The 18,100-nt window shown below is 41.7% G+C and overlaps 1 protein-coding gene across 1 annotated transcript in view; it reads right to left on the bottom strand.

Annotated features, from left to right (window-relative positions):
• Positions 1-8,561, bottom strand: part of ADGRG4 (adhesion G protein-coupled receptor G4) — an 83,769-nt gene extending 75,208 nt beyond the window's left edge. Inside the window, 2 exon segments of the mRNA XM_064573628.1 lie at positions 7,861-8,137; positions 8,139-8,561. Of these exon segments, the coding sequence (XP_064429698.1) occupies positions 7,861-8,137; positions 8,139-8,561 (700 nt within the window).
• Between the last annotated feature and the right edge of the window lie 9,539 nt (positions 8,562-18,100).

The raw sequence follows: 18,100 nt of genomic DNA, 5'->3' as shown, positions 1-18,100 counted from the left end.
AAAAAATAAAACAAAATGATTTTTAAAAAAGAAAGAAAACCATAATGAAACTGCACTACACACTTACTGGAATAGCTAAAATAAAAATTAGTGGCAACACCAAATGCTGGCAAGGATGGAGAGAAACTGGATCACTCATCCATTGCTGGTGGAAATACAAGAAGGTACAGCCACTCTGGAAAACAGCCTGACGGTTTCATATAAAACTAAATGGGCAGGGCGCCTGGGTGGCTCAGTTGGTTGAGCGACTGCCTTCGGCTCAGGTCATGATCCTGGAGTCCCGGGATCGAGTCCCGCATTGGGCTCCCTCCTCAGCAGGGAGCCTGCTTCTCCCTCTGACCCTCCCGACCCTCTCCCCTCTCATGTGCTCTTTCAGTCTCTCTCTCTCAAATAAATAAATAAAATCTTTAAAAAAAAAAAAAACTAAATGGGCAACTACCATCCAGCTCAGCAATGGCACTCCTGGGCATTTATCCCAAATAAATGAAAATTTGTGTTTACACAAAAACCTGTACACAGAGATTCATGACAGGGTGTGGTTTTTTAGGGGGAGGGAGTGGCTATATCCAAAACTTAGAATCAGCCCAAATGTCCTTAATCAGGTGAATGTCTAAACAAACTGTGGCACATCCATACCATGGAACCTTACTCAGAAATGGAAAAGGACAGACTATGGATACATACAACCTAGACAGATCTCAAGGGAATGATACTGAGTGAAAAAAAAAGTCAATGCCAAAAGGTTACATACTGTCTGATTCCATTTACTAACATTTTTTAAATGACACACTCCTAGAAATGGCAGACAGATTAGTGGTCGTCAAGGGTTAGCGATGTGGGGAGCAGAGGGAGGTGGAGAGAAAGGACAGGAGGGAGGTGGGTGTGTTTATTTTATTTTTTTTTCAAAGATTTATTTATTTATTTGAGAGAGCGAGAATGAGAGAGAGTACATGAGAGGGGGGAGGGTCAGAGGGAGAAGCAGACTCCCCACCGAGCAGGGAGCCCGATGCGGGACTCGATCCAGGGACTCCAGGATCATGACCTGAGCCGAAGGCAGTCGCTTAACAAACTGAACCACCCAGGTGCCCGGTGGGTGTGTTTATGAGGGGCGATGGTGAGGGGGGGCGACGGTGAGGGGGGGGGCGGGTCCCTGAGGCATTGAAAGCATTCACTACCTTGACTGTGGTGGTAGATACACAAATCAACACAAGTGGTAGAATTATATAGAACTTAATACACACAGACACACAAATGAGTCCAAGTAGAACTAGGGAAATCTGAATAAGATTGGTGAATTGTATCAACGTCAATATTCTGGTCATTATCCTACAGCTTTGTGAAATGTTAGTCTTGGGGGAAACTGGGCAAATTGTACAAGGGATCTCCAGCCACATGTGAATCTACACTTCTCTCAATTAAAAAAAGGCAAATGCAAAAGCCCACATCATGCAGGTAGCTGAGTGAAAACCGAATGTCCATCCCTACTGGAGGGACCACAGAAACCACGGAGGCCAGCCTCCATCTTTGAAGGGCTTGCAAACATGTTTTGCCACATTCATTCTGTTCCCATTTGTGAACAAGTGATCATTTGCCCAAATGATTTGCATGAGCTTTGCTATCTCTGTATTTTAAAGTGGGGATAATCCATGCTAATTCACAGGGGCCTGTGGGCTTAATTGCCATTTGCTCCTTCACTCTAGACAAAATTGTATTATTGTAATCATTGGGAGCTGGAGAACAGAGGTATAGAGTCGCTGAATATTTATGAGGCATTTTGTTGCTGATGTACCTGCCAAGAGAATATTAAGTAGAACATTTGCTAAGGTACCAAAATCTGCCTGTGATTTGGGTATATCACCTCATATTAAATCTTTGTGTTTTCTAGCCTACCTATTGCACCTGGTTTTTTTCTTTCAATCACGACCTTTGGAAATATAATTCAGGGTGTGTTTATTAGATTTGTGAGAGATAATAGTGGCCAGAAACCGCCATAGACAGATCTGCCTGTGGGGTAGAAAAAATATGAAATGAGTATCTTTAAGATGATGAGAAAAAATATATATATATGTATATATATTTTTTTTTTTTTTCAAAATGGTGTCTGTATCCAGTTTCCAGGCAAGGACATGAAAAATGAATTCTGAGATAGGGAGAGAGACTGGCTAGAGCTTCCATCTCTGAATCTATAGGAGAACGTCACCCTGTGCAGGGGAATACAAATAAGGAGGTTTGAGCAAACTACAAACAGTTCCTGCTTATCTTTCGTGATAAAAAAGGAGGGTAGCACAGAAAATTGATATACAAGGGCCAAACCAAATTGCCTTTTAGCTAATAGAGCCCATCACTATGGAACCTTTCCTATCAGAGCTGATAATTGCTTCGAGGGCTTCATAGTGGGCCAAACAAAGGCCTTAGAAAGTGCACAAACTATATAATGAATCTCTGCATATTCGAAGAATGGTTAGTTCATAAAGTAATTCAAAGCAGCTGGAGCATGAGATCAATTAATACATCTTAGCAAATCAATAGCTCCACAGATACAGGGACCCTGGGTTTCGATACAGTGCAGATCTCCCAGGATGGACTCAGTTCGTGTTATTTCGTTCTTTCCAAAGGGGATTTCTCAAATGCGTATCTAGGAGTCATTTCATCTGCGTATCTTTAGGAAGATTCTTCGTCTTCATACATCCACAAGTCCGAACAAATCCTTTGTTGGATCATGTGTCTGAGCTAAGATTAGGCAATTATGCTCAACATACCTAGAGAGGAATTTTAACTTGTGATCCGTCCCTAATGGTCACTTCAAGAAATCCCTTCCACCGTCCATTCCTTTTCAAAATACCGTAGACTTTTGTCACAGCTAAAACCTGGAAACAACTTAAAAGTACTTCAAAGGGAGCTCACTGAATAAATTATAGGAGATCCCTACTCTGTCATACTAATCAGCATCCCCCCCCAAATAATCAGGCAGCTCTATATTCTATATTTTCTGATATGGGAATGCCTCCAAAATATATTATTAAATGGATATATGACGACTATGTGCATAATGATGATCCCAACTTTGAAAAAGAAAAACAAAGACATATTCATGTAAACCCAAGTTTTCAATTGTTCCTGAAACAATACATAAGAAATTATTAACAATTGTCACTTTTAGGGAGAGGAGCTAAGGGCAAGAGATTGACGAGAAAGGAGACTTTTACTTTTAATTTCTATCTTCATGCATTGTTAGAATTTTTACCAGCATATCTATTACTTCTACTTTAAAAAGTAAATCCATTTTAATGAATAAAGTAATAAAATAACTAGTAAAAATGGTAAATCAATTTAAATTGTAAAAGCTTATATTCTTTTCCCTTGAAATTCTACTCTTACTAATGTGTCCTATTAAATTGCAAACCCACATATACCAAGATGTATGCACAAGGAAATTTGTTACAGCATTATGTATAACTGTAAAAAATTGGGAAGCAACTTAAATGCCCATCAGTGGTGAGTTAAAGAAATCATAGCGCATCTATACAACGGATACATGTAGCCCTAACCATGCATGAGGTTGCTCTAAATGTACTGATGTGTCCATGATAATATTAAGTTAAAATACATCAAACTGTAAAACATTATGTATGTATGCATATATTATTCTTGGTTTTTTAAGACTATACACACACATGAACATTTATTATAAAGCCATTAAAAAAATCTAAAAGAATGGACACCTCTGTGGAAAAGATGTAGGATAGGTTTTACTTCATACTTCATGTACTTTGTGTTGTTTGAGTCTATTTTATAATAAACTCCATATAATAAACAACCATAATGTATTGCACTTGTGATTTTTTTTAAGATTTTGTTTTTTGGGGGCACCTGGGTGGCTCAGGCTGTTAAGCATCTGACTTCAGCTCAGGTCATGATCTCGGGGTCCTGGGATCGAGACCCCTCATCAGGCTCCCCACACAGTGGGGGGGTCTGCTTGTCCTTCTCTTGTTCCCTCTGCCCCTTCACCCACTCATGAGCGCTCGCTCTCTCTTCCTCCCTCTCCCTCTCTCTCTCAAGTAAATAAATATATTTTTTAAAGATTTTATTTTTTTTCTTTTTAGTAGGCTCCATGCCCAACGTTGAGGACTGAACTCACGACCCTGAGATCAAGAGTCCCATGCGCCACGGACTGAGCCAGCCAGACGCCCCCTGCATTTGTAATTTGTAAAAATAAAGAAAAGATGCTTAAAAACAACTCCAAAACTAAATTACAAATGACTGACAACTTTGCTGTTGTTATTATTTATCACTGTGTTGTTTAAATATTCCTGAGACATCTCCAACTCTAGTGAATACTTGTTCATTAAATCCAGGTAGGGTTCATGGTTTTCAGCAAATGTTCCCCAAAAGACTTATTCTCATGAATATATAAATATATACATATATAATTTACGGGTAAATAGATTTATTGAGATTTGTAACCTAGCAATGTGCTCATTAAAATTTATTTCTTAAAGGTCATAATCCTTCTATGGACCATAAATACCAATTTATTAGGCAAAAGCTGAAGCTGGACATGTTGTAATCACTCCTATTTATTCAGGTAATTGCCCCCTTTCCCCCAGATGCCACACGGCCAGGACGGACATAGAAGAAATTCTATGGTGTTACAGCCCCTTCAGTGGTGAGCAGTGACTGTAGCTGGTGCCCTAATTTCCCCACGTGGGTTATTAGCACCAGCAAATCCCTTCAAAGGAAGCTTCTAAAACAGTGGTCATAATCTCCATAGACTCCCTAGAGGTAGACCTGCATGGTGTGGGGGTGAAAAGAACATAAGCTTTGCAACTGGACAAATCTTTGCTCAAATCCCAGCTCCACTGCTTATTTAATAGGTGACATTAAGCAATTTTACTTAACCTCTTTGAGCCTCTCTTCCCTCATCTATAAAATGCCTGGCATGCGGCAAGAACTTCGTAAAAAGCAGCAATTATCGTATTATTTTTGAATAGGTTGGAAACTATAGACTCTGTCCTCAGAGAAAAGAATCCATCTTGCACTTTTAGTATGTTGCATGCGATTTCAAGGGCTCCGCCTACCCATCAAGGCTATTCTGGACATCAGGTTAGAAACCCCTGGTCTAAGGTTTAGAAAGAACATCTGAAGACACCTGAATAGTAAAAATAATGTTTTCTACTCCTTTTTCTGGTTGTCATTTTATTTTTTTTTTAAAGATTTTATTTATTTATTTGACAGAGAGAGACACAGCGAGAGAGGGAACACAAGCAGGGGGAGTGGGAGAGGGAGAAGCAGGCTTCCTGCAGAGCAGGGAGCCCGATGCGGGGCTCGATCCCAGGACCCTGGGATCATGACCTGAGCCGAAGGCAGACGCTTAACGACTGAGCCACCCCGGCGCCCCTGGTTGTCATTTTAGGTTGTGCTTTCTTTTCCTTTTTGTTGTGCTGGATTATTTGTGTATTATGCCTACTGGAACTCAGGCAGACCAAGAGGATAGATTGTACATTAAAGAGGGTACAAAAGAGCAAAGTAAATGAGGGTTGTCTCATACTTTAACAACATCAGTTAGATGTAGCGATTTGCCAGCAAAGTGGTAGGAAAGGCCACAGCAATTCACTGGCCGGATTAGGTTTTCAAAGCCCGCTGCTAAGCATATGGATTTAATAGAGCCATACTTCCGGTTCCTTAGATCAAAGATAAAGTGACTTTAAACTGCTTTGGGTGAGCTGTTCAGGCTTAACCTACTAGTCCCTAGCTCTGTTTTGTAATCAGAGCCAGCTAGCACTATTCTGTTTTCAAGGCTTCAGAAAAGAGAAAAACCAAATGCCTCCAGGTAGTCGCTCAAAGGAATAGTTTTCCTGTTCCTTTGCATTAGTCTGATCTCAAAGAAACACAGAAACCCCCTGCCATTAATTCAAACAGCACTCGGACTGCTGGTGAAAATATATCCCTGTAGTCTGTGAGAACCTATTAGGCGTGGATCTAGCCCCCATCCCCTAAATACCCCCCCAAAATCCCTAAGAATCGTAAATAAAACCTAAGAATGAGTAAACATTTCAGGAAATGGGGAAAAAATCCCATCTTAATGCTGTTATCACTGACTTTACCCACGCTCAGGACGGCTGCTGCTAAGGGTGGAAAAGATTGGATCTGAGGGGAGAACAGGGTTGTACAGAGAAAACCAATCCTATATTTTCTCATCGAAATGGGAAAGAAGGAGAAAAATACATGTGTCATTCCGAAGAGCCAGTTTTCTTACAAGAACTCCATCCCAAACAGTCCCTAACATCATCATTGCTCATGAAAGAAAAATGAATTGGTTTATAAATCCCATTACTTGCTAAAAGGAACCAGGACTCTTTGGTAAAATGGCTGATTCTTGCGCTGAGCAGAGGAAGTACAAGATGAGCCTATAACATCTTGTGCTAAAAGTAAGGAAGTACTCAAAAAATGATGGGAACGTGTCAAAAGGACACAAGAGCCAGATGGAAGGCCTCCCACTGGCCCAAATTGGGCCAACTTGAACATCAAAATAAATGATAGCAACAGATTGTAACCCATTGAATAAGGTAAGAATCCATGAGTTCATGCTGGTATAAACACATAAACAACTGAAGGAATATCTAAGTAAATGTGGAAGAAGAAAACACTCTTCACTGCAATAGAACACTCACTAAAAAATGTTGAAAAATGATGGAGTTTTAAAAATCAACATTTTGTGACTATTGTATAAGCCATTGAGGCAAGTACCATCGATAGATGTAAAACTACTGGATGAAAGTTTGATAACAGGGATGCCTGGGTGGCTCAGTTGGTTGGGCATCTGCCTTCCTCTCAGATCATGATCCCAGATTCCTGGGATCGAGTCCCACATCGGGCTCCTTGCTCAGCGGGGAGCCTGCTTCTCCCTCTGCTTGCTGCTCCCCCTGCTTGGGCTCTCTCTCTCTCTGACAAATAAATAAATAAAATATTTTTTTAAAAAGTTTGATAACAACAGGATATTTACATAGCCTCCAAATATCTCCCCAGAAGTTAGTTTTTTAAAAAAATATTTATTACTTTATTTGAGAGAGAGCGAGAGTGGGGGGAGGGGCAGAGGGAGAGAATCCTCAAGCAGACTCCCCATTGAGAGTGCAGCCCAATCCCACAACCCATGAACTCATGACCTGAGCCGAAACCAAGAGTCAGACGCTTAACCAACTGAGCCACCCAGGTGCCCCTCCCCAGAAATTAGTTATTAATTACAGAGGGAAAAATAGTAACAGTGGAGAAATCTAGAAAAAATAGCTATAAAAGAAATTAGTAGGACAACTGGTTATATTTTAATATTGACGATGAATTAGATACTTGTACTATAACAATGTACAGCAGTAAGAGAATGTCCTTATTTTAATGAGATACACACTGAGATATTTAGGGGTAATGAGGCATTATGTCCACAACTTACTCTTAAATGGTTAAGAAACTGTGTGTGTGTGTGTGTGTGTGTATGTGTGTAGGGAGGAGGAAAGAGGAAGAGAAAGGAATAATAATAAAACCCTGGGAAAATATAATAGTCAGTGAATCTGGGTAAAAAACATGTAGAAGTTCCTTGCCCTGTTGTAATTTTCTGCAAGTTTTAAGTGATATCAAAACAAAAGACAAGAAAGAAAGAAAGAAAGAAAGAAAGAAAGAAAGAAAGAAAGAAAGAAAGAAAGAAAGAAAGAAAATAGTCTTTGCTGTACGTTAAAAAGCAGATGACAAAACTGGTAACTCTGGGCCCCTCTGAGAAGGGCAGAGCCTTGGCCCAGAGTGGGTTATCCAGAGCAGTGAGCAGAAGACCACATCAGCACAACCAAGGAGGACAGCTCAGAAGTTACTCACAGCAGCGCAGTCTCATGTCAACAGTTGGGATGATCCTGTTGATGAGCCAAGCATCTTCTTCCCAGCTAACAACGTTTCCACCCACACACTTCAGAAACTCCTCATTTTCCAGGATGTGGTCCCAGAGTTGAAAGTAGTACAAGCTGCCAGTAAAACCAGGCAGCGTGCTTCCTACCTGGGTGTCCCAGTTCGTGAGAAAATGTCCTAGAATCAGAGTCCCATTAGGTGTCAGGTTTTGCGGTTGATCCATCATTACCAGTATCCTTTCTGTATTCAGGATAGAGCTCGAATCTACCCTTCACACCATCCCATATCAAGCAGATTGTATGCCACTGAAAGGGAGTCAGGTGGTAATGGATATAAAAGGTCTTGCCCAAGTTGTATAGTATTAGCTGCTGATGGTCTCCTCCAAGTCCAAGGTCTATGTCTTCTCTGCCCAGGAAGGTGTTATTAGTAATATAGGAGAAGGCCATCCAATCACTTAATTTGTCATCCGCAAACACCAGGTCAATGCATGCCGTGAATCGACTGAGTTCAGGAACCGTGTTGGTCAGGCTCACATGCGTGTCAACTCTTCCATAAAAATCCAGTCTTTTTCCTTTTAGTGAAAGTGCCTCTGCCCAAATCTGGGGAAGGGGAAAGAGAAAGCGAAGGAAATTTCGGTAACAAAAATTCAATGTTATCATCTTCTTTAGCCACATAGTCAATCCCAGACTACACAATGCTATTATGAGTCAATCCTGGTGCAAAAAAAAAAAAAAAAAAGCCCCAAATAGTGGATATGCAGAAATCATCTCTATTTGACATTGGCAAGTGACATTTTCTGGCAGAAGAGTTTCTTCCTAATTATATTTTGCCTGGGCTAATATGAAAAGTCAGATTAGTGTTCCCAGAGCACACACCAGCTGGACAGTTTGGGGAGGCAGTTAGAAATATGTAGCTAGTTGGCAGGGAGGAGGCCAAGGAAAAGGTAGCTTGGACTTAAAAACCTGCTGCACATAATCTTCACTCGTGTAATCAAAAGATAGCTATTTCCATCTACCTAACTGCCTTATTATATTCATGGTGCAACAGCAATTTATTTCTCCAATGCCTTTTCCTGAGCCAAATTACCTGATTTATTCGGTCTCTGGAGACTGCTTCTCACTGAAGGCACCAATGGGGGCCTGGAGGATGACCTGTTGGACAATACTGAAGCTGGGAGAAATGGCACCGCCCTGAGTGTACCCTGATTCCTTCCTTCCATCTCCTCACCAAGGGGGCTGCAAATCTTTAAGAGGGTCCAGGTGGTGGGCGCCTGCATGGTTGAGCGTCTGACTCTTGATTTTGGCTCAGGTCATGATCTCAGGGTCCTGGGATGGAGCCCCACGTCAGGCTCCCCACTCAGCAGGGCATCTGCTGGTCTCCCTGTCCCTTTGCCCCTCCCCTTGCTCTCTCTCTCTTTCTCTGAAATAAACAAATAAATCTTTTTTTTTTTAAGATTTTATTTATTTATTTGAGAGAGAGAGAATGAGAAAGAGAGAGCACATGAGAGGGGGGAGGGTCAGAGGGAGAAGCAGACCCCCTGCTGAGCAAGGAGCCCGATATGGGACTCGATCCCCGGACTCCAGGATCATGACCTGAGCCGAAGGCAGTCGCTTAACCAACTGAGCCACCCAGGCGCCCTAAATAAATCTTTAAAAAAAAAAAAAAAAAAGGTTTCAGGTGGCCATGGACCCAGTTACCACTGGCTCTGGAGTGAAAGAGCCTGAGTTGGAATCTCAGTTCTGACGTGCATCAGCTGTGTAACTTTGAGCACGTACCTTAACCTCCCGATGCCTCAACGTTTGCTTCAGTAAAATGGGGATTCAGGGAGCCGCCATTTACATTATAATCCATGCCAGATAATAGCCCTATCTACTGACCATACAAAACTGTTTGAAAATTAAGTGAGATGATGCATGCAAAGCGCTCTCCAACATTACTGAAGAACATGTCCCTCCCGCCGTGCCTGGGTGGCTGAGTCGGTTAAGCATCTGCCTCAGGCTCAGGCCATGATCCCGGAGTCCCAGGATCTAGACCCGCATGGGGCTCCCTGCTCAGTGGGGAGTCGGCTTCCCCCCTCTGCCCCTCACCATGCTCATGCTTGCGCTCTCTCTCTCAGATAAATAAATGAAGTCTTTCTTTAATAAAGATTTTATTTATTTATTTATTTGACAGAGAGAGAGAGAGCGAGAGCAGGAACACAAGCAGGGGGAGTGGGAGGGGGAGACGCAGGCTTCCCGCCGAGCAGGGAGCCCGACGCGGGGCTCGATCCCAGGACCCTGAGATCATGACCTGAGCCGAAGGCAGACGCTTAACGACTGAGCCACCCAGGCGCCCCTAAATAAATGAAGTCTTAAAAAAAAAAAAAATGTCCATCGGTAAAGTCATTTGGTGGGCAATTTGGCAATATCTATGAAAATTTTAATTGAGTATGCCTTTTGTTTCATTCATAGGAAGCTATTTGTGAATCACGATACTATCACCATGACAAACCTCACACCCCAGGCCCCCAGGCGATTATCTGAGAACTGCCCAACATCAACCTAATTCCAGGCCCAGCACAGCCCAAGACAAACCAAAAAGAGCTTTATGGCAGAACGGAATTCCAGCCTCTCTCTAAATTAGGGGTGTGACGTTGGGACTAGCGCTCTAAAATTGACCCCCAGACGGCACACTACAGAGGCTAACCGGGAGTGACCACTTCCCTGCTTCTGAGAGATGACCCCAGATGCGAGCTTCTAGATATTCTCTAGCCCTACAATTTGTCTCCCTCCATTCCTGCACTGAATATCTTTCAAAGGCAAACAAGTACATGCCTGCCCACACACATACGCATGCGTGTGCATGCAACCCTCCCCCCCCCCATGTGCCAGAGCCCCTGCCATCCACCTGCCGGGGAGCTATTTCTGAACTGTCCATGATGATGAGCAAATGTTTATTTCTGTCCCTGGCTTATGTGATTATATTATCTTATCATCTTTCATGTGGCTAATAAATCAAAAGGTAACCCCACAAGGTGATAATCACTAAGAAACCCAATATCGATTATGGTTGGCCAACTGCGTATCTGCTCAGCCCTCCAATATGACGTCAAATACAACGTTTAAGAACGGGTTTTATGGTGAGCATAAATCTCCAGGGCTTATTTGTCCCTTAAAAGAGAATGTACCATAATCCCGGATTGTCTACAGGGCTTCTCCTCTGTGCAATACACTAATATAAAGCCAGTTGCCAAAGGACACAAACAAGCAACTTACTAAATCAGAAATACAAAAAGATGGCCTCTTCCTATTTTTAAAACACAAGTTACAATGAGATACTATTTTTACGTTTTGAAATGATAGCATTTTAGACTGAGAATACCCAGCATTGACGAGTTTATGAGGAAACAAGTCATTTTAATACACCGTTTGTGGGAGCACCAATTAGTACAGTCTTTTTTTTTTTAAGTTTACTTATTTCTTATTTTTTATTTTTTAAACGTTTTTTAAATTTTTTAAAAAGATTTTTATTTATTTATTTGACAGAGAGACACAGTGAGAGAAGGAACACAAGCAAGGGGAGTGGGAGAGGGAGAAGCAGGCTTCCCGCGGAGCAGGAAGCCCGATGTGGGGCTCGATCCCAGGACCCTGGGATCATGACTTGAGCAGGCGCTTAATGACTGAGCCAGGCAGGCGCCCCAATTTATTTACTTTTCAGTAATCTCTACACCTCACGCAGGACTCGAACTTACAACCCTGAGATCAAGAATCACGTGCTCCACTAACTGAGCCTGCCAGGGGCCCCAGTAGCCTTTTTTTCTGAAGGGCAATCTGTCAGTATCTACGAACATTTGCACTGTGTATGACTGTGTATATGCTTTTGACCCAGCAATTCCACTTCTATCAATTTATTCTACACAAATGTACATATATACAAAGATGCAAGTACAAGGATATTTATTGCAGTATGTTTGTAATTGAGAAAAGGTAAGATCTGTAGGTGTATCCATAAGTGACTAGCTAAGCAATTGTTACCTCTATATCATGGACAATTAAAACAAATAAGGTAGATCTATACAGTCATGGAGAGATTGCCAAGACTTTGTACTCCATGAAATGGGAGTTACATAAGTGTAGACATAGTATTTTTTTTTAAGATTTTATTTATTTATTTGACAGAGAGAGACACAGCAAGAGAGGGAACACAAGCAGGGGGAGTGGGAGAGGGAGAAGCAGGCTCCCTGCTGAGCAAGGAGTCTAACGCAGGACTCGATCCCAGGACTCGATCATGACCTGAGCCGAAGGCAGACGCTTAACGACTGAGCCACCCAGGCACCCCAAGTGTAGATATAGTATTATCCTACTTTTTTAAATGAGAGAAAAATATGTGCATTAGCATAGCATAGAAAAAATCTGGAAGAACACACATCAAGCAGTTAAGAATGAGTATCTTTAGGGATGCCTGGGTGGCTCAGTCAGTTAAGTGTCTGCCTTCGGCTCAGGTCATGATCGAGTCCTGGGATCGAGTCCTGCGTTAGACTCCTTGCTCAGCAGGGAGCCTGCTTCTCCCTCGGCCTGCCCCTCCCCCTGCTTGTGCTCTCTCTCTGACAAATAAATAAATAAAATCTTGGAAAAAAAAAAAGAATGAGTATCTTTAGGTGCGAGATTTAGGGGGACTTTTGCTTTCTATGTTATTTATTTCAGTAATACTTGTACTTTTTATACAATCGTGTTAAATTTAAAATCAGAAAAATAAAGATGGATGGATGAATGGATGGATGGATGGATGGATGGATAGAGAACCACTTGGGCCATACTTGAGATTCTGTGGGCAGAGCTAAGTTCTACTTAGATATGAGCAGAAGTGTAGTGTAGTAGAATCCAAAAACCCCACATTTGAGCCCCAGTTCTGCCCCTTCCTAGCTGCATCAACATGGACAATTAATGCACGAGAAAGCTTTTAGGACAGCGGCACTTAGTGAGCACCCACGTCACTTCTCTGGGTCTCCTTCCTCCATGGTTAAGATAGGAATGCCAGTTAGCCTCCTGGCGGGGCCATCATGAAAAATGCTCAGGATTATAACTGCCATTTACGTTATGTATGTGAAACGTTTATAAACTATGAAGCCCCAAGTAAATGTCAGCCGCCATGTTTGTCACTGTCATGATTAGAAGTCTCTTTCTTCTCCCACAACCTCTTTTGTCCCCTTACACAGCCAAGCACATCTGCACGGAGCCCTGCCTTAGCTCCCCCCCATCCTGCCCCTCCCCCGGGCCCCCAGCAAGGGATCATAGGGAGCCAGGCTGCGACGAGGCAGGGCAAAGGCTCTGGCCCTTCTGTTTGGCCAGGCAAGCAGCGTTCTCTGCTGGGCCTCTCCGGGACCTGCTTCAAAGGCCACTTGTGTCTTTGCATATGATTTAACTCTCCATTGCAGATGTCTGCTTGGACTCTGCCATCTGTTCCCTGGCAATTTTCAAGTCCAAATTGCATGATTGCTCCCCTGAAGCGTGTTCTCTCTTGATTTGGCTCCTCTGTGTCTCCTTGCCTCTACTCTGTTTCCCTTTATTTTAAATTACATTTATTGTTGTCCGCACTTAAAAAAAAAAAAAGGTGTTTCTTCCATTATAAAAGTGATACTGTACATGCTTTTTTAAAAGAAAAAAATGGAAAGCATTAGAAAAGTGAAAAGATGAGAACAAAGTCAGCCAGAGTCCTACCACCCAGAGACCACATTTTGGTAAATTTCCTTTGGCCTTTCTTTTCTTCCGGGCCCAGGCTTCATTTGTTTCTATTTGGCTGAGATCGTATTGTATGGAAAGTTTGGTACCCTGCTTTTCTCACTTAACATGATAACATAAGTGTTTTCCATGCTAAGAAAACCTTATCACAAGCCTCATTCAAGTGGCTATGTTACAGGGGCGCCTGGGTGGCTCAGTCGTTAAGCGTCTGCCTTTGGCTCAGGTCACGATCCCAGGGTCCTGGGATCAAGCCCCGCATCAAGCCCCGCATCAAGCCCCACATCAAGCCCCACATCAAGCCCCACATCGCCGCATCGAGCCCTGCATTGGGCTCCCTGCTCCGCAGGAAGCCTGCTTCTCCCTCTCCCACTCCCCCTGCTTGTGTTCCCTCTCTTCACTGTGTCTATCTCTGTCAAATAAATAAGTAAAATCTTTAAAAAAAAAAAATGGCTATGTTACAGCCCTTGGAGTGCAGGCACCATTTTATTTGTACTGACAAAGTTCACATAACACAAAATTCACCATTTTACTCATTTTAAGGTGTACAATTCAGTGGCCTTTAGTACATTCATGATGGTGTATGACCATCACATTATCTAGTTCCAGAACATTTTCATCATCCCAAAAGGAAACCCCATATCCATTAAGCAGTCATGGCCCTTTCCCTGCTCCCTCCCACTGTCAACCACTAATCTACTTTCTGTCTGTATGGATTTGACTATCCTAGACATTTCATATAAATAGAAACATACAAGTGACCATTTGTTTCTAGTTTCTTTCGCTTCGCATAATGCTTCCAAATTCATCCATGTTTCAGCACGCATCAGTACATCATTATTTTTTTTAAGATTTTATTTATTTATTTGACAGAGAGAGACACAGCGAGAGAGGGAACACAAGCAGGGGGAGTGGGAGAGGGAGAAGCAGGCTCCCCACTGAGCAGGGAGCCCGACGCGGGGCTCGATCCCAGGACCCTGGGATCATGACCAGAGCCGAAGGCAGACGCTTAACGACTGAGCCACCCAGGCGCCCCATCATTATTTTTTTTAAGATCTTCTTTTTAAGTCATCCCTATACACAACGTGGGGCTCAACCCTGAGATCAAGAGTTGCACGCTCTACCAACTGAGCCAGCCAGACACCCCAGAACATCGTTATTTTTAATGGCTGAACGATATTCCATTGTAAGGATATACTACATTCTGTTTACTGATTCATCTGTTAATGGACATTTGGGGCTTTTTCTACCTTTTAGCTATTATGAACAGCGCTGCTGTGGACATTCATGCCATCTGTTTAGTTTGAACATGCTTTCACTTCTTTGGGGTATATATCTAGGATGGGTCATTTAGTACTTTTATGTTTAACTTACTAATAACCACTGTTTTCCACAGCAGCCATTCAACAGTCCCACCAGCAGTTCATAAGGGTTCTAATTTCTCTACCTCTTCACCAACCCTTGTTTTCCATTTTTTAATTATTCTTATAACCACTGTAGAGGGTGCAGAGTGGTATCTCATCATGGTTTTGATTTGCATTTCCCTAATGACTAATGACATTGAACATCTGTTCATGTGCATGTTGGCCATCTGCATATCTTCTTTGGAGAAATGTCTATTCAAGTCCTTTAACCATTTTTAAATTGTGCTGTTTGTGTTTTTGTTGTTGAGTTATAAGCACTCTTTATATATTCTACATACTAGGACCTTATGAGATATGTGACCTGAAAATACTTTCTCCCATTTTCTAGGCTGTCGTTTCACTGTCTTGATGGTGTCCTGTGATGCACACATCCTTAATTTTGATGAAATCCAATTGATCGATGTTTTTCTTTTGCTCCTCATTCTTTTGGTGTCAGTTCTGAGACTCTATTTGCAAATCCAAGCCCAAAGGTCATCCAAGTCCAAATCAGAGTACACATCTGTGCTTTCTTCTGATTTCTAGAGTTGTAGTTCTGATGTTTAGGAATTTCATCCATTTTGACTTAATTTTTGTATATGGTATGAAGAGGGAGTCCAAGTTCATTCTTTTTATGTGTTTACATGTATATGCATATTTACATGTGTACATGGATATGTATTTACACGTCCAGTTGGGCCAGCACCATTTATTGAAGAGACTATTTTTCCCCATTGAATGTTCTTGGCACCCTTGTGGAAAATTAATTGACCATATGTATATGCATGGGTTTCTTCCTGGACTCTCAATTCTGTTCCATTAATCTATATCTATCCCTATGCCAATAACACAGTTTTGATTACCATAGCTTTGTAGTAAGTATTGAAATCTAGATGTGTGATTTCTCCAAATTTGTTCTTTTTCAAGATTGTTTTGGCTATTCAGGGTCCGTTGCAATTCCATATGAATTGCACAATCAGCTTTCCCATGTCTGTAAAAAAAAAAAAAAAGCCATTGGAATTTGATATGGCTTGCACTGAATCTGTAAATCTCTTTGGGGGAATATTGACATTTTAATATTAAATCTTGTTCTCTTTTATTAAATCCATGAACATGGGATCTTTTCCATTTACTTAGGTCTTTTTAAATTTCTTTCAATAATGTTTGTAATTTGAGTGTAGAAGTCTTTCAACTACTTGGTTAAATTTATTCCTAGGTACTTTACTCCTTTAGATGCTATGGTAAATAAAATTGTTTTCTTAACTTTATTTCAGATTGTTCATTGCCAGTGCATAGAAATACCACTAATTTTTGTGTTGATCTTGTATCTTGCAGCTTTGCCAAATGTATTTATTAACTTAAATATCTTTTTTTGTGGATTCTTTAGGATGTTCTATATGTAAGATCATACCATCTACAAATAGAGATAGTATTACTTTTTCTTTCCAGTTTGGATGACTTATATATCTTTTTCTTGCCCAAGTGCTCTGGCTAGAACTTCCAGTGTAATGTTGAATACAAGTGATGAACATGGGCATTCTGGTCTTGTGCCTGATCTTAAGGGAAAGCTTTCAGTTTTTCACCAGTAAGTATGATGTTTACTGTGGGGTTTTCATAGATGCTCTTAACAGATTGAGGAAGTTCCCTTCCATTTCTAGTGTGTCAAGTGTTTTTATCATGAAAGGGTGTTGGATTTTGTCATACTCTTTTCCTGCATCAATTGAGATGATCATGTGGTTTTCCCCCCTTCAGTCTGTAAATGCTATGTAGTACATTAATTGATCGATTTTTATATGTTGAACCACCTTTGCATTCATTCGTGGGATAAATTCCACTTTGTCAGGGTATATAATCCTCTAAATATATTGCTGGATTTAGTCTGCTATACTATGTTAAGAATTTTTGCATCTAGGGGTGCCTGGATGGCTCAGTGGTTAAGCCTCTGCCTTCGGCTCAGGTCATGATCCTGGAGTCCTGGGATCGAGCCCCGCATCAGGCTCCCTGCTCAGTGGGGAGCCTGCTTCTCCTTCTCCTGCTTCCCCCGCTTGTACTCTCTCTCTGTCAAATAAATAAATAAAATCTTTTTTAAAAAAGAATTTTTGCATCTAACTGGGTGTTATATGCAACTGATGAATTACTGAACTCTACATTGGAAACTAATAATGTACTATATGTTGGCTAATCGAATTTAAATTAAAAAATAGCTGAAAAAAAGAATTTTTGCATCTCGGGGAGCCTGGCTGGCTCAGTTGGTAGAGCATGCAACTCTAGATCTCAGGGTCGTGAGTTCAAGCCCCACACTGAGCATATAGCTTACTTTAAAAAAAAAAGGGATTTGGGGGGGTACCTGGCTGGCTCAGTCGGCGGAGCATGTGACTCTAGATCTCGGGGTTGTGGGTTCAACTCCCACGTTGAATGTAGAGATTACTTAAAAATTTTAAAAAATCTTTTTTTTTTTTTAAGACTATTTATTTATTTGACAGAGAGAGACACAGCGAGAGAGGGAACACAAGCAAGGGGAGTGGGAGAGGGAGAAGCAGGCTTCCCGTGGAGCAGAGAGCCCGATGCGGGGCTCGATCCCAGGACCCTGGGATCATGACCTGAGCCGAAGGCAGACACTTAACGACTGAGCCACCCAGGCGCCCCTAAAAAAATCTTTTAAAAAAAGAATTGTGCATCTATATTCATAAGGGATACTGGTCTGCAGATTTCTTTTCTTATGATGTCTATGCCTGCCATCTCCCATTTTTTAACTCTCTAGCAGAGCGATATAGCGAAACATTGTGCTCCGGGTCTATCTCTGGCAGAGCCTGGGGAAAAGGAAAATAAAACTTTTGCCACAGTGGTTACTCAATATGTAATTTTAATTTGCCTTTTGCGAAGTTCCCAAGCTGCTTTGCCTGGTGATGCCATGTTTACACAATTTTTAAGCAGAACTGAATTCATGGAGCATTAAACAGTACTGGCTTTTCCCAGAATGCTTCAACTTTTGTATTCTCTGATATTTCAAGACAGTGCCTGAACCAGAGTCTTGGCCCCCTACTGCCAGTTTCCCGTGCCCAGCATAACGGTTGGCACATAGTGGGGCCTTTATAGCTA

The sequence above is a fragment of the Mirounga angustirostris genome, unplaced genomic scaffold, assembly GCF_029215605.1.
Source record: "Mirounga angustirostris isolate CCGP_5_RB_7025 unplaced genomic scaffold, mMirAng1.0.hap1 SCAF_11, whole genome shotgun sequence".
Lineage (NCBI taxonomy): Eukaryota > Metazoa > Chordata > Mammalia > Carnivora > Phocidae > Mirounga > Mirounga angustirostris.
Note: the sequence above shows the minus strand (reverse complement) of the source record. Positions and strands in the feature narration are given on the sequence as shown.